At 48.8% G+C, this 25686-nt stretch overlaps 1 protein-coding gene across 1 annotated transcript; it reads left to right on the top strand.

Annotated features, from left to right (window-relative positions):
• The first annotated feature begins 14385 nt into the window (after nucleotides 1–14385).
• Nucleotides 14386–25512, top strand: LOC112118528 (NAD(P)H dehydrogenase [quinone] 1). The gene is made up of 6 exons (XM_024216888.2): nucleotides 14386–14486; nucleotides 16988–17152; nucleotides 17232–17362; nucleotides 19822–19935; nucleotides 20781–20882; nucleotides 24795–25512. The coding sequence occupies exons 1-6, from the start codon at nucleotides 14480–14482 to the stop codon at nucleotides 25101–25103; spliced, it is 828 nt and encodes a 275-aa protein (XP_024072656.1). The 5' UTR covers nucleotides 14386–14479; the 3' UTR covers nucleotides 25104–25512.
• Nucleotides 25513–25686: the final 174 nt, after the last annotated feature.

The raw sequence follows: 25686 nt of genomic DNA, 5'->3' as shown, positions 1-25686 counted from the left end.
TGAAGATATTGAACAGAGCCGGTCCCAAAACAGATCCCTGTGGAACCCCACTTGTTATGCCTTTCCAGCAGGATTGGGAACCATTAATAACAACTCTCTGGGCAGGTCCACACTGGGGCGGGGGATCGATCTAGGAAACGCAACTTCAGCTACGAGAATAGCGTAGCTGAAGTCGACGTTTCCTAGATCGAACTAAATTTACTTACTTCGGGTCCATGCGGCGCAGGCAGGCTCCCCCGTCGACAGCGCTTCCTCCTCTCGGCGAGCAGGAGTTCCGCAGTCGACGGGGGAGCGCTTCTGGGATCGATCTATCGCGTCCAGATGAGACGCGATAAATCGATCCCAGAAGATCGATCTCTACCCGCCGAATCAGGCGGGTAGTGTGGACCAGCCCTCTGAGTACGGTTATCCAGCCAGTTATGCACCCACCTTATAGTAGCTTCATCTAAATTGTATTTGCCTAGTTTATCAATAAGAATATCAGCCGATTTTATGCAAAGAGACTTAGAGGCCTAGGCTTGTTTAGCCTAGCAAAACAAAGGCTGAGCGGGGATATCGTTGTTTTCTATACATACAGTTGAGAGGGTTTGCACAGGAACAAATAGGGATAAATGTCCCCATCTCATCGTCACCTCAGGGCCCTGACTCCTCAAAAATTCAGGCTGAGGGCACGGCGACCGCGCTGCCCGGCCACCGGACCCCCAGGGCTGGGGGCGTGGTGACTGCGCCGCCCAAGCACCAGGACTGGGGGTGCGACGACCATGCTGCCCAGACACCCGGAATCCCAGGGGCTGGGGGCGCTGAGGCTGCGGTGCATCGGGGGTGGGGCCTCGCCCCCCACCCCTGGCGTCTGGGGCTGGGGGGCCGCGGTGGGGGTGCTTTGGGCTCCTGTGGGGGAGGAGGAGATAGAAGGGGAGGGAGGGGGGGCAGAAGGGGAGGGGACAAGGGGAGGAACCAGGGGTTAGTCTCCCGCCGCCCATGGCTCCAGGCCTCATGTGCTCTGCCCCAGGCACAGGACCCACATTACTCAGATTCTCTGAGGTGTGGGAAATGCCACTTGACTCCTTCCGACTCCATGGCCTTGGGCAACTTGCTGAGCTTCATGGACAGAGAACATAAAGAATCTACAAGTCTGATTTCTCAGGCCCCACCCATTATGCACATGAGTTTTCCACCTTGCATTAGAATGTCAATGCCCATTTTTTATTTTAATCAACTAAGGATAAAATAACTGTCGTAACTCTCAGTGTTGTGGACGATAAAGGTGAACCCCTTAAAATACTTGTCGACAACATTTCGAACAAACTTAGTGACACAGTCATCCCCTTTAAAGTCCCAACTGGAGGCATTATTTAGCTGCCTGGCATAGACATAACTTGGCACGTAGCCCAGTTTCTTGCATGCCTTCAGAGTCATAAAAGAGAGACTCCTCACCCTCTTCTAGAAAGCGAGGACTACACATAAAACAGTAGGGGCCATTCGTGCTGTCAGTCTGCTCATAACTCCGGGAACATGTCTTGCTTTTACAGTGGTGATTTTTAACATTGTAGAAACCACATTACCACAAAGACATTTAGTTTCACAGTCAACTTTACCAACTGTTCCCAAAGCTCTGGATTTTGCTACACAGGCATTGGACTTACAGCTGGGGCATCCCATTCTTGCCCCATACATTTCAACGCCTTCTGTACTTATACACGTATAGCAGTGGTTTTCACAGGCATGGTGGGGTTTGATGGGGATATTATACTGACCCCCAAAATCTTCACACTTTACAAATGATCTCCTGGAAACTGGTGTTACAGGATTTAAATTAAGAGGGCTTCTTATAGCAAAAGTCAATAGGTGCTCGTTTTCAATAAATATAAAAGACTTCATTACTTGGCCACGTGGTCTTTTCCCCCCTGCCATTGAGGGGATCCAGTGTTTCAGAGAAGTGTGCGTCCCTCGGTTTCTGGATGCATTTCATCCCTTCCATTTGAAAAGGAGTGTTGGATGTGGGGGAATTCCTAGTTCTCCCAGTGTCTTTCTATTAAATTGAATGACCCATTGTTGCAGTTTCCTGGGTTGTACAATGGATTGTTACTTGCACTGGGTTTTGTGTAAACACCTGTCTTGGAGGTGTCTCTTCCTTCCGATTGCTTACTGTCCTGCTGCAGAGTGGCGCCTAAGTGTTATGAACACAGTTCTCTATATACACAAATACTTAAATTCATAACCATCGCCTGTATGCATGGCTCATAACGATCACTCCACTCAAAACATTACACGTTTTCATAAAAGACCTTACTTGGCATGTTTTTATAGCACAATAACACTGCATACAATCATCTGAGTCAACTGCTTATTCTTGGCATTCAGCCCCCCCATTGTCCCCTCGGGGTGTCTGGATCCTGACTGTCACAGTTACGTATGCCTTTCATTAGGGGGTCTGTCTGCCATTTTTAAAGGCACATGCTAAAGTTTTTGTGTAGAAAGAGGAAATTTGATTCCTGGTACAGAATTAAAACCAAATAAGGTTAACTGCTAAATTTACATAGGTTTAATAAAAAGTTGATGGAGAAATCTAAATGAATTCCTTTGGGCAGGTATTTTTAACTCTGATTTACATTTTAATATGTGACAGTGAATAAAATGCTGTGTTCAGCGTGACTCAGGAAAATCTGGGTCAATGAGATATTGATGATAAATCCATAAAGTGCTGTGCTCAGCATGACTCAGGAAAACGCGACCCATTGTAATATTGTGTGATCTGTCCACAAGAGGTTCCATGATTAAAGAATACCTTCTGATTGGCTCAGCCAATGAGGTTATTACAAGCTCCTAGAACAGAGGGGTTTGTGTCATTTGGCCAGTAACTCTGTGGTGTGAGATACTTCTTTCTTCTCTCTGCCTTTTTTTCCTTTCTTGCTGTTTTAAAACCTTTTTAGTAATCTCTGAAAGATGTCTGTCCCCTGTAGTATGTGACTAGCTCTCTGGATGCAGGTTCTCTATCACTAATACTTTGTGATCTTTGTGCCGTTGTTTAATCAACTATATTTAGAAGTGTAATAACTGCATACAATTATTTTTGCTAAAATGTATGTTTATATATGTATTAATACTTCCCCTTTATTCCTGTCATTAATACGTTGCACAATTATTTAATGACTTTATTTAGAAATGCACTAACTACATCAAAAGAATATTTTTCCTTTAAAAATGTATGTTATATATATAATATATATACACACACTGATATAGATATATGTATTAACAATTATTTATTCCACTGTTACTAAGATTTAGTAAGTTATTTCATGATTTTATTTAGAAATGTGCTATGTTAAAATTATTTTTCGGTAAGAATGCAGGTTAGCGTGATCAGACGTCCCGATAAAATCGGGACTGTCCTGATATCGAGCAGTTTGTTCCACGTCCCGACCGAAGTATTGTCCCGATATTTTGTTTCGGGCGCTTTTTTTTTTTCTTCATGCTTAGGCGGCGGTGAGAGGGAGGGGGAGCGCCTTTTCAATTGTTACACTCACCCGGCACATTCAGATCTCAGCGGGACTTCGGCGGCAGGTACTTCAGTCGCTGACGGTCTTCGGCAGCATTTTGGCGGCGGGTACTTCTTTCTTTGGCGGCAAAATTTATTACCCACCACCGAAATGCAGCCGAAAACCCAGACGGGTGAGTGTAAAGGCGCTCCCCCTGCGTCGGTCCCGATATTTTGCAGTTAGCATCTGGTCACCCTAATGCAGGTTAATCCTCCTCCTTTATTCTTTTATCACTCTGACTTTGTACACCTGTTTACTAGTCTTTATTTAGAACTACCCTAAATGCATACCCAGAGAGTAGTTATCAGTGGTTCACAGTCATGCTGGAAGGGCATAACGAGTGGGGTCCCACAGGGATCGATTCTGGGTCCAGTTCTGTTCAATATCTTCATCAATGATTTAGATAATGGCATACAGAGTACACTTATGAAGTTTGCGGACGATACCAAGCTGGGGGGGGGGGTTGCAAGTGCTTTGGAGGATAGGATTAAAATTCAAAATGATCTGGACAAACTGGAGAAATGGTCTGAAGTAAATAGGATGAAATTCAATAAGGACAAATGCAAAGTACTCCACTTAGGAAGGAACAATCAGTTGCACACATACAAAATGGGAAATGACTGCCTAGGAAGGAGTACGGCGGAAAGGGATCTGAGGGTCATAGTGAATCACAAGCTAAATATGAGTCAACAGTGTAACGCTGTTGCAAAAAAAGCAAACATTCTGGGATGTATTAGCAGGAGTGTTGTAAGCAAGACACGAGAAGTAATTCTTCCACTCTACTCCGCACTGATTAGGCCTCAACTGGAGTCTTGTGTCCAGTTCTGAGCGCCACATTTCAGGAAAGATGTGGACAAATTGGAGAAAGTCAAGAGAAGAGCAACAAAAAAAGATGAAAGATCTAGAAAACATGACCTATGAGAGAAGATTGAAAAAATTGGGTTTGTTTAGTCTGGAGAAGAGAAGACTGAGAGGGGACATGATAACAGTTTTCAAGTACATAAAAAGTTGTTACAAGGAGGAGGGAGAAAAATTGTTCTTCTTAACCTCTAAGGATAGGACAAGAAGCAATGGGCGTAAATTGCAGCAAGGGAGGTTTAGGTTGGACATTAGGAAAAACTTCCTAACTGTCAGGGTGGTTGAGCACTGGAATAAATTGCCTAGGAAGGTTGTGGAATCTCCATCATTGGGGATTTTTAAGAGCAGGTTGGACAAACACCCGTCAGGGATGGTCTAGATAATATTTAGTCCTGCCATGAGTGTGGGGGACTGGACTAGAGACCTCTCGAGGTCCCTTCCAGTGCTATGATTCTATGATTATAAAAAGCATATTTTCCTCCAAAAACTAGGAAAAGGCATGAAAGCTATATTTATTCGTTTAGTTCTAATGCATCCAATAAGGATAAATTAAATAATTTTATAAAACTTTTTTCAAAATGGGCAACGGTATCAAAAATCCCCGTGTCCAAAAATGAGAGCTAGGGGCAGATCATAAGGCAAAAAGAGGTGTGTGGAAACCTGTCATATTTATATGATTCTAAAAGCTACAGACGTAAAACTACTCTGGCTCCTGGGCCACTGGCAAGAGATTCTCCCATCCAGATGCTGATCTCACTGAAGACCCTTCCTCTGCTGGTTCAAACACAGGAAAGACAATACAGCAGCATGTGTGGCCGGCTTGTGGCCAAATGTCTCTGGCCATGGCAGAGGCCCGTTTTTTCAGTGGGCCAGGGTCTCTGGGAAGCATGCTGCCGTGTTCTCCACGGGTACAAAATCATCTCGGGGGCTTTTAAGGGACATACTTTTGTGCTTCTGTAACACAGACTAAGACACACCACCACAAATGGCACCAGCCCCTGCCAGAACAATGCATGCAAAATCTGCGGACACAGCTCCACTGCTACAGTGATCAACACCCCTCACAACACACCTTTCGAGATCCACGTGTCCTGCACAATCTCAACATGTGGTGAACCTCATTTCATGCACTAAATGCCCCATAACAACTATGTGGGTGAAACCAGACAATCACTACGCTCTCGAATGAACTCACATTGAAAAATGATAACAAAACAAAAACACCCTGTCACCTGTGGATGAACACTTTTCACAAAGCGATCACTCTGCATCCGACTTCATCCTCAAAGGAAATCTGCATGACACTTTCAAAAGATGAACCTGAGAGCTTAAATTCATAACTGCTAGACACTAAGGCAGTGGTTCTCAAACTTTTGTACTGGTGACCCCTTTCACACAACAAGCATATGAGTGCGACCCCCGTTATAAAGTAAAACCACATTTTTTTATATTTAACACCATTATCAATGCTGGAGGTGAAGCGGGATTTGGGGGTGGAGGCTGACAGCTCGCGAACCCCCCATGTAATGACCTCATGACCCCTGAGGGGTCCCAACCCCCAGTTTGAGAACCCCTGTACTAAGGTCTTGTCTACACTACAGAGTTCTGTCAACACAAGTTACGCCAACATACAGCCACTGCTGTGATGAAACCGCTGTTGTGAGTCCACACTATGCTCCTTGTGTCAGTGGAACACATCCACTCTAGCAGCTCTTGCAATGACATAGAGAGCAGTGCACTGTGGGTAGCGATCCCACTGTGCAACTGGCCGCAGGGTGCTTTGGGAAGGGTTTGCAATGCCTCATGGGGCAGGTACAGTGTCACATAATGAAGGTTTCTCAATCCCATCATTCCATGGGCATCGCCAGCCGCTTTTCAACTACCTTGGTAACCTTCCTTGTGCCGAATAAAACTGTGTCATGTAGACAAGGCCTAAGAAGCATGGTCTTCATAAAGACACTGGGTTTATTGATTATGACAACAATCTGTAACCCACTAACCCCCACTTTTTGTCCTATGACTATAGGGGTGTTACCAGGCCTGAATGGTCCCTTAGCATATGTGCTAACTACTTATGCTAAACTATCTGATCAACCGTGTATCTAGCTGTGACACTCTGAGAGCCTTGGCCAGATCTGAAGAAGAGCTCCGTGTCAGCACGAAAGGCAAATTAAGGCATGAATCAAATGTCTCCATGGTCCTTTTTCTGGTGGTAGTGATGACACTTGCTCGGCTGACAGGGCCGGCTCTAGCTTTTTTGCCGCCCCAATCAAAAAAATTTTTGGCTGCCCCCCGTCCCAGCCCTGGGCTCCTCGCCGCACCCCCCTGCCACCCTAGCCCTAGGCTCTCCCCCACCATCCACACCCCCCTGCTGCCCCAGCCCTTGGCTCTCACTCCCCCCACCCGCACCCCCCTGCCGCCCCAGCTCTGGGCTCCCCCCTACCCCTCCACCATTGCCCCACACACACACCTCCTGCCGCCCCAGCCCTGGGCTCTCCCCTCTCCCCCACCTGCACCCTCCTTCCACTGCAGTCCTGGGTCACTGGTAACTCGCTCCCACGGCAGGTCATTCAGCAGGAATTTTAGGTGTGCACAGAACACAGACAGGATTGGTTCCCATATGGTTACAGAATTGCAGTAAACTGGAACAATTTTCAGCTTGTGTGATTGGAGGATATCTGGATGCATATTATAAGACTGTCCTACATAAATGAGGAAAAGTTGAGGTGCCTTTATTATTCTTTTGTTCCACTCTTTGTTTCTATAGGGAATTTGCCAATGCAATATCACTGTCTTCCTTTTAAACAAACAAACAAACAAAAGGCAATGGCTGTTGAAAATAGCAATTCCAGTCCTAATAACCACTGGGAAGCATTTCTTGCTCAATTTTATCCTACTTTTTCTACAGCAAGTTACAGTGGATCAGTATATTTGATTTGGGAGAAATGAAGTAACAGCTGCCCAAACTGAGCTTGAGCACTCCTGAATTTTGAGGTGTTCAAATCTGGAAGGCGGGGTGGGGGCTGTGGCTCCTCAGGGGAGCACGGCAGCATGTATGCAGCAGCGTGTCTGGCGCTGCGCGAAGCCAGACACGCTGGTCTGAGTGGCACGGTAAGGGGGCTGGGGGGTTGGAGAAGGGATAGGGAGATCCGGGGGGGGCAGTCAAGGGACAGGGAGCAGGGGGTATTGGATGGGGTGGAGGTTTGGGGGGCAGTCAGGGGACAGGCAGCAGTTGGATAGGCATGGGAGTCCCAGGGGTTTGTCAGGGGACAGGTAGGGGGTGGGGTCCTAGGGGGGGAAGTTGGGGGGGGTCTCAGGAGGGGGCAGTTGGGGACAAGGAGAAGGGAGGCTTAGATAGGGGGTGAATCCCAGGAGGGGGCAATCAGGGGACAAGGACCAGTGGGGCTTAGATAGGGGGTGGGGTCCTGGGGGGCAGTTGGGGCAGGGGTCCCGGGAGGGGGTGATCAGGGGACAGGGAGCAGGGGGGTTGGATGGGTTGGGGTTTCTGTGGGGGGCAGTTGGAGGGAGTGGATGGGGGCAGGGTGGGGCTACCCTCCCTCCCCGTGGAGTGTCCTATTTTCTGAATGTTAAAATATGGTATCCCTACTCACAGTGCAGCTCTCCATTCACAGCAGGCTGCAGCATGAGGTCTCAGCTTCCTCACTCCCTCCCCCTCTTTCCTGTTGGTAGTGGCCAAGGGAATGCTGGGAAATGTAGTTCTTTCCTTGCTCCAGGGCTGGCTCTATAGGCAGGGAGCTAACCAAGGAACTACAGCTCCCAGGGCCCCCTGTTGGTTCTCAGCTCCCAGGCTGGATCCCTGCCGCCCCTGCAAATGGGCTGCCCCAAGCACCTGCTTGCTTTGCTGGTGCCTAGAGCCGCCCCTGTCGGCTGTGGCAGCTAAAGCAGCAAGGCTGCAGCCCTGGTGTTCTGGGTGGGAAGGATTACTGATTTCATTCCGATGTGGAACTTTCACATCTCTGCAAACAGCTTCTTTGGGGATCTCACAAACAAACGTATCAAGTTTCAGCAAAAATCTTTGTCTGTTCCTTTGAAGGCCAATAGTTCCCTGTTGAGAGAGAAAACAGCCCTTTGGCTATAGTGTCTACAACTCAACTCCATACAACGTGGTTGGCTAGAAAAGCGTTGCCCAAGTGTAAGACGCGCTGATGCCTCCCTCCAGGGGTCCGGGATGTGGTTTCACAACGCAGGCTGAGGCCTCTGATTGCACCTTTTAGCTTTACTCTCTGTGCAGCTGGTGGCTACAGATTGTGTCTTTGTTGCTGCTCTTCTTTCCAGCGGTGACAGGCACAGTTTTTACTCATTGCTTTTTGACTGAGTCTTGCATCACATCTGGCAATCTGAGGAACTTTTTCTCATGCACCTTCATATTTTGGATGTTGGTTCCATAATCATTCCTCTCTGTGTTTGAACTGGGTTTTGTGTCTCCCAGTTTCCATCTAGGGTGACCCGACAGCAAGTGTGAAAAATCAGGACAGAGAGTGGGGGTAATAGGAGCCTATATAAGAAAAAGACCCAAAAATCAGGACTGTCCCTATAAAATTGGGACATCTGGTCACCCTAGTTTCCATCTGTAGTTTCTGGTAGCTGATGCTGTGTTTGGTGAGCTCTGTATATTTCACTGTCTCGGGGTATCTCCTAGGGTGATGGCTCTGTAGCAGGCTAGCTTGTGATTGGGTCGGATTTGATTTTTGCAGAGACTCATGTTGGTGGTTTGTTTAGATGTTGTTCTAATACTTGGTGCTTGTTTCTGTTTGGCGTGGGGTTGCTTATCCTGCTGGTTGAGAGGTTAGTGTGATTGAGCCCTGGCAGTGAGGATGTAGGCGTGGACTGTACCCTCATTTGGATTTAAATTCTGGGGCTTTGAGATAGAAGGAGCACTTGGTGCATCAGAAGGTAGGTGGGGGGAGGCGCATGCGTCCGTCCATCCGAGGATTAGGAAGGGGATTTGCCCCAGTTCTGCCATTAGAGTTCGTCTTGCACACCTGCAGACAGTGACATCGTCCACTCTTCCTGTGCCCTCCCCTCTCTTCCACAGACCCCCGGGCAGTGTGCCAGGAAGAAGGTGGGTTGTCCCCTGCCAGCTTGCTACGTAGCTGATGCAATTAGCGATGGGAGGTGCCTGGACTAGATGTATTACAGATAGAGCGACATTTTATATTTCATCATAATTTGGAATATGTGTTGGCTATTGTATATATTTTTGATAATGGTGATATAAATGGGAGCTACCCCTTTAAGAACAGAGTAGGGCACAGTGAGTGAGCCACCGCAGGCAAGTCTGGAGCGTGGGGCCCCCAGGAGGTGTTTCTGTGCCTGGCACAGCTCCAAGGGAAAAGGGTTCAATCCCCAGAATCTCCTGAGAAAGGTGAGTCTTGTGATGGCGGGTGTAATGGTCCCACTGTAGACAACATCCACTGAAAGCACAAAGCAAAGGACTCTTCAGGCCTGCCAGCCCCCTACGTTTAGGCAGACCCAGCTGCAACGCCTGTCTCAACACCACTAACAGGCAGCGAGGCCCGTGGGGCCTGGTCAACCCAACACGCCGGGTGGGGCCCACCCTGCTACGCAGGGCTCTGGCCAGCCACCGTCCTCAGCTCCTGGCCTTTGCCAGGCTTCTTGCCCCCCAGCAGAAGCAGTCCGCCGGCTCCCCTCCTCTATATAAATCCATGGTACGCCCACATCTTGAATACTGTGTGCAGATGTGGTCGCCCCATCTCAGAAAAGGTTATGATTGAGGTCTATAAAATCATGACTGGTGTAGCGAAAGTAGATAAGGAAGTGTTGTTTACTACTTTTCATAACACAAGAACAAGGGGTCACCAATGAAATTAATAGGCAGCAGGTTTAAAACAAACAAAAGGAAGTATTTCTTCACACAACGCACAGTCTACCTGTGGAACTCCTTGCCAGAGAATGTTGTGAAGGCCCTCTGCCCACAACGGCTGGGAGCTGCAGGGTGATCATATTTCCCAAAGAGAAAATGGGACACCCCCACCTGCTCGCCTGAGGCATCCACCTTCCCCGGCGCAAGGCTGTCGTCCATCACTGGAACCCGGAGGAGGGCCCCCTCAGGAGTCTGTCCCCTGTCACTGGAACCTTGCAGGGGCCCCATGAGGAGGCTGTCGCCTGTCGCTGGAACCCTGCCAGGGCCCCACTGGCTGCCAGCTCCAGAGTGAAGCAGAGAATGTCACAGATTCAGGACTTCCATGACATAAATGTCGCCTTAATTATTATTGATTTCCAAACTGAAATAAGAACTGAACTAAACCAATGAAACAAAAACAGAAGCGGGGGAGGGGGGGCAGCAAGGCGGCCGGCAGCGCCAAGGGGGGGGTGGCACAGCCGGAGGAGCCAGCCAAGGGGGGGGGGGGCGCAGAGCGGCCAGAGGAGGAGCCAAGGGGGGCCGCCTTTTTTATGTTTGCTCCCCCTGCTCTTGGATCCTGGCTACGCCACTGATCTAACTCCACTCAGTAATTACAATACTGCTGTGTATAGGGCCTCCAACCAGACCCTGGGCTAAAAACCTGAGCTTCCTTCAAAAGAAAAGCAAGATGTCCCAAGTCTCTTTGCCCCCATGTAGCTGATGGGAAATGTGGTAGAGGAAGTGAGTGTTCTCAGAGGTAACCCTGCCATGCACTTTATAGCCTCGGCACATGTTCAACAGTCACACCTATTTCTCTGTAGTTGAGCAGCCACAGGGCAAAATCTTTTGTTTGCTGCTGTTATCCGAGGGAGTTACACCCATGTTCTTCAGTACGGGTCTGACAACTTCATGTAGAATGGCCCTGGCTTACCTCTACTCACAATTCCTCTTATCACAAGGGACAGTCAGCCAGTTCATAAAAGAGAACTGGGAGGCACAGGATAGTGTTGTTGCTGTGAGATTACCCTGCAGTTTAGGGCCAAAGGACAAAAAATAGTTCAGAGTCAGCTAGTTCCTCGCTAGAGACTTGGGGGTCCCCTCAGTGGAAGCAAGGACAGCCGGGGGTCATATTTTCAAAACAGCCACTACACTCGCGCCTGACAGTCCTCGAACGGCATGATTGACATGGGACAATGTGGAGGTTTTGCATATGCCAAATTGTGGCCACAAATGTGACAATTGGGTTGTGGACACTTTGGCCTGGTCTACACTACGGGATTAATTCGGATTTAGCAGCGTTAATTCGAATTAACCCTTCACCCGTCCACACTACAGAGCCATTTAGTTCGAATTAAAGGGGGCTTTAAATCGATTTCTGTACTCCACCTCGACGAGCGGAGTAGCGCCAAAATCGATTTTGTTAATTCGAATTAGGGTTAGTGTGGCCGCACACCACCGAATTAATGTGGTTAAAATAAATGGGGTAGTGTGGCCGCACACCACCGAATTAATGTGGTTAAAATAAATGGGGTAGTGTGGCCGCACACCACCGAATTAATGTGGTTAAAAACCGAATTAATGTGCTTAGTGTGGCCGCGCACAATCGAATTTATACAACCTGTTTCCCAAATTCGAATTATCTAAATTCGGATTAATCCCGTAGTGTAGACATACCCTTTACAAATCTGGCATCCTCTGCTCTTCCTGTTGTGGTGACAGTTGTGGGATGGGCGCCACCTCATTGAACCTGGTGGTGTAACTGCTGCCTTTCCCGCAGGATAAGCGTAAAAAGCAATTGAGCTCCTTTATGGCACCAAATACCTGAAGCAGCAAGGGCACCACCCAGCAGGCAGTGGACCCTGAGCCATGTGGCCCAAGGGGGTTCTCTGGGCATGGATATAGCGAACACAGGGTGGCTAGGGCATTGATGGGGGCGGGGGGGGAGGAAGTGAGAAAAGCAGCAAGAAACGCACCCAGCGAAGCAGCAGAACGCCAAGGACACAGGCACAGGCGCCTGGTAGCATGACCCTGAGAAAAAGCTGAGAGCGCACCTGAGGGCTGAGTGCTGGTTGAAAAGGGGCTTGGAACTATGAGCAAAGCAACTGTCTCCTGCTGTTTGGTTCCAGCTGGGAAACAGGACTTTATGTATATTCTTTGTAACTAAACAGGATTGCATCAGAGAAATACCCGACTCGCTCATCAACTTCTCCTAACAGAAACAATCCACTAGATCCCAAAACCTGGCTAAGTGCTCAGGTTAGAAGGGCTAATGGTATCACAGCCTGAAAGAGCTCCCACTCAGGGACACAAAGCTAGAGGAAATCCTATGATACGATTCTGTCCATAAACTTATCAAGCTCTATCTTAAAACAAGTTAGGTTCTTTCCCCCGGCTCCTATGGGAAGGCTGTTCAGAATCTCACTCCTTCAATGGTTAGAAATCATCTTCTAATTTCCAGCCTAAATGTATTCATGGGCAGTTTATCCCCATTTGTTCTCATGCCAACACTGTCTTTGGCCTGGTCTACACTACGACTTTAATTCGGATTTAGCTGCGTTAATCCGAATTAACCCTTCACCCGTCCACACTACAGAGCCAGTTAATTCGAATTAAAGGGCACTTAAAATCGATTTCTGTACTCCACCTCGACGAGCGGAGTAGTGCCTAAATCGATTTTGTTAATTCGAATTAGGGTTAGTGTGGCCGCACACCACCGAATTACTGTGGTTAAAGTAATGGGGTAGTGTGGCCGCACACCACCGAATTAATGTGGTTAAAAACCGAATTAATGTGCTTAGTGTGGCCGCGCACAATCGAATTTATACAACCTGTTTCCCAAATTCGAATTATCTAAATTCGGATTAATCCTGTAGTGTAGACATACCCTTTCAGTGTGAATAGATCTTCCCTCCGTGGTGTTTTTTATCCCTGATGTAGAGAGGAATCATATCCCCTCTCTGCCTTCTTTTTGAAAGTCTAAACCAGTGGTTTTCAACCTGTGATCTAAGATTTCCAAAGGGGGCCGCACCTTAATTCAAAATTTTTCTGGGATCCACAAATGAAAAAAGGTTGAAAACCACAAGTCTAAACAAGCAAAGCTGTTTCAGTTGTTTCTGGTAAGATCAGTTCTCCATTCCCCTGGTAGCCCTTCTCTGTGCTTATTCCAGTTTCCACTCCCTCAAGACCTCTGCAAATCCCACGCACAGCCTCAAGATCACAGCTCTGTTTGTACAAACCACACCCCTAACATCAGAGTTGATATCTGGAAACCTTTGGTCACAGTGACTCAGCACACTCTGGGAGACCGGGGCTATGACGTGCCAAGCCTACTCGTAGCCCTTTGCAGGCAAGCTTGGTAACTCTTATGATTTTGGTGATTTACTTAAATCTTCAGCCCCTGGAATCCTGTGACCAGGAGACAATCTCAGCTTTCATTTTTTAAAAGTAGCACGTTTCTAGCCCTCATGGTTGCAGAGGAGAAGCTAGAAAACCTGAGCTGAGCGTGACTGTCCGGCTAGGGTTACCAATTTTGGTTGGATGTATTCCTGGAGATTTCACCAGGTGATATCTTTAATGAAAGATTCATGTTTAATTCCTGGAGACTCTGGGCCAATCCTGGAGGGTCGGCAACCCTATGTCAGGCTCTACACCCAGAAGGCGAATAAACAGAACCAGTGTTTATTGTTCAGCCAACTTCCTCGCTCTGGGGACCTGACTCCTGACCCCTGTGACCCCACATTACTGTGGCCAAGATGCTCCCAGGTGCCACTGCCTGGGCATTCGGGACCACCCCTGGCTCTGGAGGCGAGGGGTCACAGGCAGAAGGATACAGGGCTGTGGTACTCCAAGACCCCCCCCATCACTAACCATTGGCTTGGCCTGGGGGATTGTGCCGGGGAGACGGAGGGGCATCATCTGGGCATGCCCCAGGGAAGGGGAGCCAGGAGGGGCTGTCCCTGTGGGGGGGGAGATGGGGGGGACTCGGCCGGGGGGGGGGAAGCCCGGGGGGGGGGGGGGGGTGGGGCCCGGCAGGAGGTGATGTTCGCCCGCCAAGGCCCCTCCTGCCCCGGGCGCCCCGCCCCGACTCCCGCATTGGCCGCCCGCGGGCTGGGGGAGGAGGGGCCGGGCCGGTATAAGCGCTGCCGAGGGGCCGCCCCACCTATTCGTGCTGCGGCCTTGACTCCGGATCGTCGCTGCCATGGCAGGTGAGCGGGGAGCCGCGTCCGGTCCGGTCCGGTGCCCTTCCCCCGGCCGCTGCACTGGGACCGGCGGGTCGGTCCGGGCCGCTCCCCGTGTAAACGGCTGCGCCGGCTCTTCGGAGCCGCGTGTCTGCCGAGCCCGGGGCGCCCGGGTCAGGTCCCGTCCCCGCTCCCCGCCCGGCTCCGGCCCGCGGGGCGCTGGCCCCGGACACCGCGACCCCCGGGCGGGGCGGGCCCCTGGCGCGGCGCTGCCCCGCCCCGGGGGTCCGCGATTCCCCCCCCCGCCGGGGGCGGGGGGGGGGGGGGGAGCTGGCCCCCAGCCGGGTACAGCGGGGAGCCCCCCCCAGAACTGCGGGGTTCGCGTCTCAGCCTTTCCCCGCGGGGCTGGGGCCAGGTCTGCTCGGGATGGCAAAGGCGCCTTGTTAGGGTCGTTTTTCTTTCTTTTTTTGTTTTTAAAGGGAGGTGGTGACTGTGAAATAAAGGAGAGACAGTTACTGCTTGTGGGAGAGACAGGTGCGCTGTTCATCCAGGCTGGGCTATCCGCATAATACAATACTACCGAACTCTTCTTTACTCCTTCTCTTAACACAAGGACTAGGGGTCACCCAATGCAATGAATAGGCAGTAGGCTTAAAACAAACAAAAGGAAGCATTTCTTCACACAATGCACAGTCAACCTGTGGAACTCCTTGCCAGAGGATGTGGTGAAGGCCAAGACTATAACAGGGTTAAAAAAAATAACTAGATAAATCCATGGAGGATCGGTCCATCACTGGCTATTAGCCAGGATGGGCAGGAATGGTGTCCCCAACCTCTGTGTGCCAGAAGCTGGAAATGTGCGACAGGGGATGGATCACTTGATGATTCCCTGTTCTGTTCATTCCCTCTGGGGCACCTGGCACTGGCCACTGTTGGCAGACAGGACACTGGGCTAGATGGACCTTTGGGCTGACCCAGTCTGGCCGTTCTTATGTTCTCCATGGGCCTGGCTGTGACAGTATCCTGAGCCCTGGGTGCAGAGCCATAGTGAAACAGTTGTGGTTTCTCTCAGCCCATTACAGACAGCTATAGTCTACATTCATAAATCGATCACAAGGCCAGTATCTCACTAATCCAGGACCCTCCCTCCATGCTCTGGAATCCATGTCAAACCAATCTGAGCGGAGCAGGGCTGAAGGAGCTGTGGATGGGGTCTAGAGACCAGAGGCTGGGCTTGGTGGACAGAAGAATGAGTTTTGGTGGAGGCCAAGTTCAAAACTATAACGTAGAAGCAGTTGAGCAATTCCCCACAGTTGGGCAGCACCTTCGCACTTGTCTCCCAAATACACAGAAGTCAGCCCTGCTGCCAAGGCCAAGTTATAGCCCCTGACTCGGGCTGAGTACATCTTCCCGATTCTTTGTGTGTAACATCCAAGATCTCCTTTCCTATCCATCCACACAGCTAAAACTCTTGTCCGGGCTCTCATCTGGATTACTGACCCATCTCTTTTTGTATCCCTGCACTGGTTTCTCTTTATCAGGTTACTTGTCACCTCCCAGTCAGTATTGAAATCAGCCCGTGGTGCCAGCCTCCAATGCCCAGTTACATTTTCAAACTGGCACCTACAGGCTCTCTCACAGGCTGACCCGTTCGCGCGAGGTGCTTCCCATGAACATCCACACAACTCAGTATCCTCCTCCAAAACTCACCTTTTCTATGGTGCATATGGAAAACTGGGCTGCTGGTGCGCCGGGGCCATCGCCTGTTGTGCCAACCAACGTTATCTCATTGATTCCCATACGCCCCTGCCTGTCTCTCTTGGCTTGTACTTGGGTTGCAAGCTCTTTGGCACAAGGACCATCGTTTTTTGCTCTGGTAGTGCAGTACCTAGCACGTTGGGCTCCTAGAGGCCACAGTAATGCAAATAAATTTCATATTTACAGGCTGTAAAAGGAGGTTTGGGCCAAGGGTCTGGTATCACTGTCCTGCCCTCTGAGGACCATTGTCCATGACAGCTTGACCCCTGGCTGACCAGGAGAGGTGGTGACAAGTTGGACTGATGTATGAAGTTTTGCTAGACAAGGTTTTATGGGATATACCTTGTCCTCCCTTTGCCCCCAAAACCCTCCTGCCTCTATTCAGATTTGTTGCTGCGTCTGGAGTACTGCACTGTAGTAGGAGCATGTCTCTGGGGGGGTGCATGGAGGGAGGCATGTACGTAGCCTCCACCCCTGCCAATTGCTTAAACGGACTGTTGCACCAGCTAGGATCTGTGCACGGTTCTTTAGGAACAGTAGGGGCAGTCTCACATGCTAATCACACAACACTTTGCAATGCTTTGAGTCTCACCTATGGGTTTATGACCTGAAAGCGCACAGAATAGTCACCCCTCCGTTCTAAAGAGTCAGTTCTTGGTCATCCCAAAGGCAAGTCATAGAAAAGCTGCTCAGTTTTATAATTGGTCTCTTGGGTGTCCCTTTCTCCCACAAAGGAGGAAGGGGCTCTAGCTTGCCGATGTGTTTTGCAGGAAGAAAGGCCCTGATTGTGTTGGCACATGAGGAGAAGACCTCCTTCAGTCATGCCATGAAAGATGCTGCTGTGGACGCGCTGCAGAAGGGAGGCTGGAGTGTCACCGTTTCTGACCTATACAAGATGAAGTTTAACCCTGTGCCATCACGGGCTGACATCACTGGTACTGAACACCTCTGCTCCCCTTAAAGTTCAGCATTTCCCATCTGTTCTCTAGCACTGACTTTTGTCTCCTATCTCAGGTAAGCCAAAAGACCCCAACACCTTCAAGTATAGCCCTGAGACAGCCTCAGCGTGGGCGGAAGGTCGGCTGAGCAGCGACATCGTAGCAGAACAGAAGAAGCTCGAAGCTGCAGACCTTCTGATATTCCAGGTACCATCTCGCCCTGCCAGAGGAAAGGGGAAAGTCCTGGGTTGGAAGAGAAGCATTAATCGTTACCGGACACTATTCTGGAAAATGGGAGAGGCGATCGCGTCCCTGTAAAGGGAAGGCTCCATCCCTCCTGCCCCGGAGGGTGAAGCTGGCCAGCACGTATATGTGTATCCGCCTGTGGTGTGGGTAATAGAACTGAACGCTGGCTTGTGCGGCTCCCCAGGGCAAGGCTTCAGTGGAGATGGACAGGCTCAGCCTGCTGGAGAAGTGACTAGCTATGGGGTGGGCTTGGCGGTTTGAGGCCCAAAGCCATTTCTCTACATCAAGGTGGACTCCATTGTCATGCAGGGCTGTATCCCTGGGTTCCTGTGCCAGAACCCCCTTGCACAGTGCTAGTTTGGGAAGCTGGGGTCAGGTCCAACCTGTGTGCACAGGGGGTGAGGGAGGCTCAGGGTTGCTGGCCTGTTGAAGCACAGATAGGAACTGAAGAGAAACAGTCAAACTAAAGAGTCCCATTCAATTACATCACATGGAGGCAGATAAATACATATTGACCAATTTTCTAAGTGCTTGTATACAAATATAAGAACTCTAAATACCAAGATGAATGAGCTAGAGTGCCTGGTATTAAATGAGGATATGGATATAATAGGCATCACAGAAACTTGGTGGAACAATGCTAATCAATGGGACCTGGTAATACCAGGGTACAAAATATATAGGAATATCAAAGTAGGCCACACTAGTGGCACTGTAAGTGAAAGAAAGCATAGAGTCAGATACACTAAAAATCTTAAATGAATCAACCAGTCCCAGAGAATCAGGACAGAAATTCCATGCTGGAATAAGACTATAGCCTTAGGAATATACTACTGACCAGGATGGTGACAGTGACTGTGAAATACTCAGAGAGATTAGAGAGGCTACAAAACAGAAGACCCAATAATAATGGAGGATTTAAACTGTCCCCATATTGACTGGGAACATGTCACCTCAGGACAGGATGCAGAGAGGAAAATATCTAGGCACCATTATTGACTGTTTCTTGGGAGCAACCAGTCCTGGAACCTCATAAAGGGAGAAGCAATTCCTGATTTAGTCCTAAGTGGAACACAGGATCTGGTCCAAGAGGTCAATATAGCTGAACTGCTCAGTAATAGTGACCATCATGTAATTAAATTTAACATCCTGGTAGGAGGGAAAATACCAAAGAAACCCACCACAGTAGCATTTAATTTCAAAAAGGGAAACTATACAAAAAGGAGGATGCTAGTTTTCACAGTGGAGAGAGGTAAATAGCGTGGTCTCCCCCCACACCCCCTAGGGATCTGTACTGAAACCATTGCTCTTCAGCATATTTAGAAATGGTCCAGAAAAAGGGGTAAATAGTGAGGATGCAAAGTTTACAGACAATAGAAAATTACTCTAGATAGATCAGTCCAAAGCAAACCATGAAGAGTTACAAAGGATCTCACTAAACTGGGTGACTGGACAACAAAATGGCAGATGAAATTCAGTGTCGATAAATGCAAAGTTAATGCACATTGGAAAACATAATCCCAACTACACATACACATTGATGGGGTCTAAATTGGCTGTTACCACTCAAGACCGAGATCTTGGAGTCACTGGGGGTAGTTCTCTGAAAACGTCTGCTCAGTGCGCAGCGGCAATCAGAGAACTAATAGAATGTTCGGAGCCGTTGGGAAAGGGATAGATGAGACAAAAGTTATCATCATGCCAGTATATAAATCCCGAGTACGCCCACACCTGAATGCTGTGTGCAGTTCTGATTGCCCCATCCGGAAAAAAATAGAACCGAGAAGGACAACAAATATGGTTAGGGGTATGGAACAGCTTCCATATGAGGAGATGAAAAAGCCTGGGGCTGTTCAGCTTGGAAAAGAGATGACTAAAGGGGGTATGACAGAGGTCTATTAAAATCCTGACTGGTGTGGAGAAAAAGTTAGTTACTCCTTCACATAACACAAGAACCAGGGGTCACCCAATGAAATTAATAGGCAGCAGGTTTAAAAAAACAAAAGGACTTCACATAACACACAGCCAATCTGTTGAATTCTGTCAGGGGATGTCGTGAAGGCCAAGACTATAACAGGGTTTAAAAAAAGAATTTGATCAGTTCAGTGAGGAAAGGGCCATCAGTGGCTATTAGCAAGATAGTCGGGGACACAACCCCATGCTCTGGGTGTCCCTAAGCCTGTGACTGCCTGAAGCTGGGACTGGAAGACAGCGGATGAATCACTCGATAACTGCCCTGTTCCGCTCATTCTCTCTGAGGCATGTCACCAGCCACTGTCGGAAGACAGGACACTAGGCTAGATGGACCAATGGTTTGATCCAGTCTGGCCGTTCTGATGCTGTAGTCGTGTTGCAATGTGCTATCTTGGGAAATGGAGAGCTGCAATCCGATTTTTTTCTCTCTTTGTGCCTTACTACAGTTCCCCATCTACTGGTTCAGCGTGCCTGCCATCCTGAAGGGCTGGTTTGAACGTGTTTTGACACAAGGATTTGCCTACTCCCGTAGCAAGATGTATGGCAGTGGGCCCTTTCAGGTAGGCGGGTGTGGATTGGTACTTACACCGTGTTCTAACATCGAGGAGTCTGTCCCTTGGTTGAACCCCAGCTCACTTCCAGTGTGGAGCAGACAGGTCCCAGATGACCTGGCAGAACGTATGTGCTCTGAACTGATGCTCTCTCTTCCAACAGAGACAGATGCAGATGTCAGTAGGTGCTTCTAATTCAGCAAGATCTAGGAGGGAGCCTATCAGGGAAGAATTACAGGGCATCTGTGGGGGTTGGTTCTGTAATGAAGCAGAATCTAACTGCAGCTGAGATAAAATCCAGAATTCCCCGTGTGGGGGACACTTTTCTGCCCCTATTGACTGGTGAGCCAGCTGCTCTACCCTTCCCCTCCCTCCCGGTTCTAGGCTCAGCAGAGCCTGAATTGCTGTGATGCTGCTGGCATGCTGGCCAAATTCTACCTTGGGGAGAGTCGCAAGGGGCAGTGCTTTGAAAATATGCAATGGAATCTCGTTAATAAATGTAACCCTCACACTACGGGGCTCGTGCCCATCCTCCGCCCTTTCAGGTAGCTGAGTATCCAAACTAGAGCTCCCTGGAATTCCTGACACCCAGCCTGGCTCTTGGTCCTCTAGACCAGCATGTGTCTGCACTCAGAGCCTGTCCCCCCCAGGGACATTGCCGCTGCTCCTCCCAGCCCGGCTTCTCAGCAGCAATCAAAGTGCAGGCGAGCAGCGTTTGATAGACAGCGGTGGCCACTTGGCATTTCCCGTTCACACAGCGCAGCCGCCCCCACTCACACTGGCTTAGCTCTGCTCCTGGATCCTGCTGCCTTACAACGGCTGCTCCGGGTGTGATTGCAGTTTTTCTTCCACAGAAAAAGAAGGCCGTGCTCTCCTTCACCACGGGCGGGACTGGCCCCATGTACACCCCCACGGGCACCAACGGAGACATCAACATCCTCCTCTGGCCACTGCAGGTATCGGGTTTACAACTATGAAAGAAACTTGTGTCAAAGTAGAACATTCGTGGCACTTTCTAAGGAGGTCGTGTTTTCCACAAAGGGGAACATGGGATGAAGTTAAAGTCCAGGCTTTATTGGGAGATGTGCGGGGGAGGGAGTAGAAGTTGTGTTGCTTGGGGACTCTACAACTAGACTAAAAGCACTAGGTACTGTACTGCAGGGAACAGTCCTGCTCTGACCCTGGGAATGTACTTGATGGAACTTTCCCTCTTCTAAGTTCTGTGGCCCTTTTCGTACCGAGGTCTTGGAGCATGCAGTGGAGTTCATGGGAACAGGAGGGAGTTGGGTATCTTGGCTTGAAATCGGCCTCTGACATTCAGTAAAGACTCCAGTTGGGAGATCCTTGCCCTCTCTCTGGAAAAGGGCAAAGGATCCTAACAGGTTGTAAAGGAGAGTGGAAAACAGGACTCTGTGCACACTGGGGAGATGTTAGGTGGAATTCAGGCACTGGCTTGGTATATAGAACTCCCTCTGGCTGTCTATTGCTACGAGATGGCTTGTCACTTCTGTCTCTGACATGAATGCTCAAGTGACGTCTTAACCACTCTTAGATCACAGGTGATCCACACGTCCCAGAGCAAGGAAATTCTGCTTTGACTGAATGGTGTTGATGGATCTGAAGAGAGGGGGATGGTGGCCACAACGTGGGGGGTGGGGGAAGGAGGAAGGGGATTCTTGTGGTTCCCACCTGGAAGCTGAGGGCAAGGAGCTCACATCTCAGAGCATGCTGCTTTAACGTACCCCGTTTACAAGGTCCGCTGTCCCACGTTTGACACCGCTCCTGTGCCCCTGAGCAGGCTCTTGCTGGCCATCTCAGCAATGCCAAGTTCTACTACTAAAGTGATTAATGGGCTTTAATTTGGCTTAAACGTACTGGGTACAAGTGTCAAGTTCATGGTATACCAAGCAAACCAGGCTACCCCAAAAAATCCAAATCCTGGGCAAGTCCAGGAGTCAGACGCAGAGTCAGAGGAGGCTTAGCAGCTCATAACTGCCGGGGCAGGCAGTCACCTCAGCTAGAGCCCAATGAGGATGGGCAGACTGTGGCCACCAGAGAGGACCAGGAGGAATTTTACACAGATGGAAGTTTCCAGTTGATACTGGATCTTCAATGTGGAAATTGTGGAAGATAATTCTCAAGAGCCAGCTGGTCCAGGGGAACAGAGATGTGTGGGGACATGTGTGACTGGCAGCTCAGCACAACCCACAAGAAAATCAAGCTTGCCCACAGTTCTCCAGCCACCCAAGGCAGATGGCAATCCTTGTTTCAATACTAGTCTAGAAGAAAATTCTGCAAGGGACAAGTGGCAGCAGGAGCGTGTGCTGCCTTCCCAGAGCCAGGACATGAGACTTCTCTCGAAGACTGGATAGGCTTTTGAAGTCAGCGGGCCAGGATCCATTGGTGATAGTTTGTACTGACGATGACGCTCTGTCGGGAAATGGCATAACCTGTTTCTGAGTCACTGAAAACGTGGCAGATGATGATCTTTAATACTTATGGAGCAATGTCCTAACAGATAAGGCACAAAAGCTGGTATCCGCTGGTGTCGAACAGACTACCCAATCACAACACGATGACTGTCTCCTTATGCACCTGTCTGTAACGTGTAGGGGAAAACCATTTTTAATTATGGATGACCTCCTCACTCAGAAAGCGTTACATCTAACATGGGGGAACTCTTTATTTGCCCTCATCTTGTGAAACTGACCTTTTTAAAGCACCAAGCTGAAAACAATTGAGCCAAATCAGCTGGGAGGTAGAATTTAATCAGGAAAAAAGTGAATAATTGGGAATTGTTTAAGAACACTATTAGATGCCTAAAAAGCCACAGTTGAGGATGGAGGCTATATTGGTTAAAAAAACAATTTGGTTTTAGAGGGTAAGTAAAGGCAGGTGAATGTATTCTATAACAAAAGAAAGAAAGGGTTAATTGATAGTAACTACTATAAATCAGAAGTTAGGCCTTATAGAAAATTGATAAGGGAAGCCAAGGGACACAAGGAAAAATCTATGGCCAGTTACAGTAAAGAACAATAAGGAGTTTTTAAAATATATTAGGAACAAAAGAATCCTGACAATGGTATTGATCCATTACTAGATGGAAAGGGTAGAGAAATATCAATAACACAGACAAGGCAGAAAATATCTATTCTATATTTTCTGTGTGTGTGGAAGGGAGGGAAACAGGAGACTCATATGGCAACACTGTTTCCATTCTCAAGCAACTGTTAAGTAGCAGCTACTAAAATTAGTCAGTTTAAAATCAGCAGGTCCAGAGAAATCGCGTCGAAGAGTTTGAAACCTGCTGGCTGAGGAGCTCCCTGGCCCATTGATGTTGGTTTTCAGTAAGTTTTGGAGCCTGGGGGAAGTTCCAGAAGACTGGAGGAAAGTTAATATTATGCCAATATTTAAAAAGGGTAGATGGGATGACCTGGGTAATGATAGGCATGTCAGCCTGACATCCAAGATAATGGAGTGTAATAATGTAATTAATGCACATCAACCTGGGTTTATAGCAAATAGCTGCTGTCAAACTAACTTGATTTTTTTTAAATGAGATTACAAGTATGGTCGGTAAAGGTAGTAGTGTTCATGTGTATAGAGGTAGACTTCTGTAAGGCATTTGACTATCACATTTTATCTTGATTAAAACAACTAGAATGATATTAAACTAACATGGCACAGACAAGATGGATTAAAGGCTGGCTAACTGATAGGTCTCAAATGTAATTCTAAACGGGGAACCGCCATAATGTGCGTCTCTAGCGGGCTGCCGCAGGGACTGGTTCCTGACCTTGTTATTTATCAGTGATCTGGAAGAGAACATAAAATTCTCACTGATAAAGTTTGCAGCTGACATAAATTGAGGGATTGGTGAATTATGAAGAGGACGGGTGGCTACTACAGAGCGATCTGGATCACTAGATAAACTGGGCCCAAGCAAACACTGAATTTTAGTATGGGTAAAATAAAGGGGTACAGCTAGGTCCAAAGACTGTCAGCCTTACTTATGGGCTGGAGCCTGGGAAGAGTTTTGGGGATACTCAGCTGAACGTGAGCTTTCAGTGAAACACTGACTGGGATACATGAACAGGGGGAATCTCACGTAGGAGCAGAGAGGTCACTTTACCTCTGTATTGGGCACTGGTGCGACCACTGCTGGAATCCTGTGTCCAGTGCTGGTGCCCACAAGTCCAGAAGGATGTTGTAAATTTGAGAGAAGAGCCATGAGACTGATTACGTGATTGGAAAACCTGCATTATGGTGATAGGCTCAAGGAGTGTAACAAAGAGACGGGTAAGGGGTGACTTGATGAGTGCGGTTGAAGTACCTCCAGGGGGAACAGATATTTAATAATGGGCAGCACAATCTAGCAGACAAAAGTAGAACAAGATCCTGTGGCTGGAAGCTTGACAAAATCAGAGGGGAAACAGTACTTAACCATGGGACCAACCAAGGGTTTTGGTGCATTCTCTATCACGGGCAATTTTAAAATGAAGATTGGATCTCTTTCTAGAAGCTATGTACTGGGAAGTAGCTTTGGGAAGTTTTGTGGCCTGTGCTACAGCAGAGGTCAGACTGGATGATCACAATTGTCCCTTCTGGTCTTGGAATCTATAAAACTCCAGACCAAAATTCCTGCAGCGCAAGGGGATGCAAGTCACCCCTCCTGCTGTACGGCTAAACCCATAGAACAAGACATGACTTGAGGAATTAGATTTTCATAGCAAACCAGAAGCCTTGAGGGTACCAGTGTGTGCTGTTACCCGTAGTTGAAATAGCCTTGAACTGAAGGCGGCATGTCCCCTTCTACCCAAATAAGAGCCTTGGCAATCTTAGAGCTTTCCTGTGTTTTCTCACTCTAGAATGGCGTGCTCCATTTCTGTGGCTTCCAAGTCTTGGAGCCCCAAATTGCCTACAGCATTAGTCACGCTCCTGAGGATGCCCGTTTGCAGATCCTGGAGGACTGGAAGAAGCGACTGGCAGCTATCTGGGAAGAGAAACCCATCAGTTTTGTTCCAGACAGCAACTTCGATTTGAGCTATGTGGGGGGCTTTGTGCTGAAACAGGAGGTGCAGGACCGCCAGAAAGCTCAGCAATATGGGCTGAGTGTGGGGCAGCACCTGGGGAAGGCCATCCCACCTGACAGCCAGGTCAAAGCCCAGAAGAAATAGCTTCCTCCGGTGGGCTCCTATCTGGTCTCTCACAGTGTGGCTCTGCCATGGTGACAGGTCTCTTGGCTTTACCCTACTTTCAAATGCCTTTCTGCTCTTTCGTAGGGTGAGGAGAGCATTTCTTCTCTTCCCACCTCTTCCTCACGGGGCGCTGGTGCCTCTTGCTGGCTACTCCTACCTCCCACTGACTCAGGGAGGAGTCAGAGCCATACCTCCTCCAGTCACGTACCAATAATTAACCTACTGGGTTCCAATAGCATCCGAGTGGGATGAGATGGGAATCTTGCCTCCCTATTATTACGTGGTGCTTGCTGTTCACCACCGTGGTGGTCTTGGTATCGTACAGTCTAAGCTCTGTTCATGTACAACACAAGGATTCTAAATAAAGATGTTTCCTATTGTAACTGCTTATTTTATATACCTGTGCCCTTGTGTTCAGTGGGTGACCTTCAGGCCTGCACAACCCCTGCACTGAGTTATTGCATTCTCCCCCCCTGCCCCCCGGCCTCTGCCAATCTGAGCTGGGGGGGAAATTCCTTCCCAACTGGTGATCAGTTAGACCTGAGCCTGGGCGTGAGACCCA

The sequence above is a fragment of the Terrapene carolina genome, unplaced genomic scaffold (assembly GCF_002925995.2).
Source record: "Terrapene carolina triunguis isolate 2854851 unplaced genomic scaffold, T_m_triunguis-2.0 Scaffold32922, whole genome shotgun sequence".
NCBI lineage: Eukaryota > Metazoa > Chordata > Testudines > Emydidae > Terrapene > Terrapene triunguis.
Note: the sequence above shows the minus strand (reverse complement) of the source record. Positions and strands in the feature narration are given on the sequence as shown.

Bases quoted from the DNA above. Each gene is read 5' to 3' on its own strand.
- LOC112118528 (XM_024216888.2), top strand. The intron at 17,153-17,231 runs GTACTGAACACC...CTCCTATCTCAG, and splicing joins ATCACGGGCTGACATCACTG to GTAAGCCAAAAGACCCCAAC. The intron at 17,363-19,821 runs GTACCATCTCGC...GCCTTACTACAG, and splicing joins CAGACCTTCTGATATTCCAG to TTCCCCATCTACTGGTTCAG.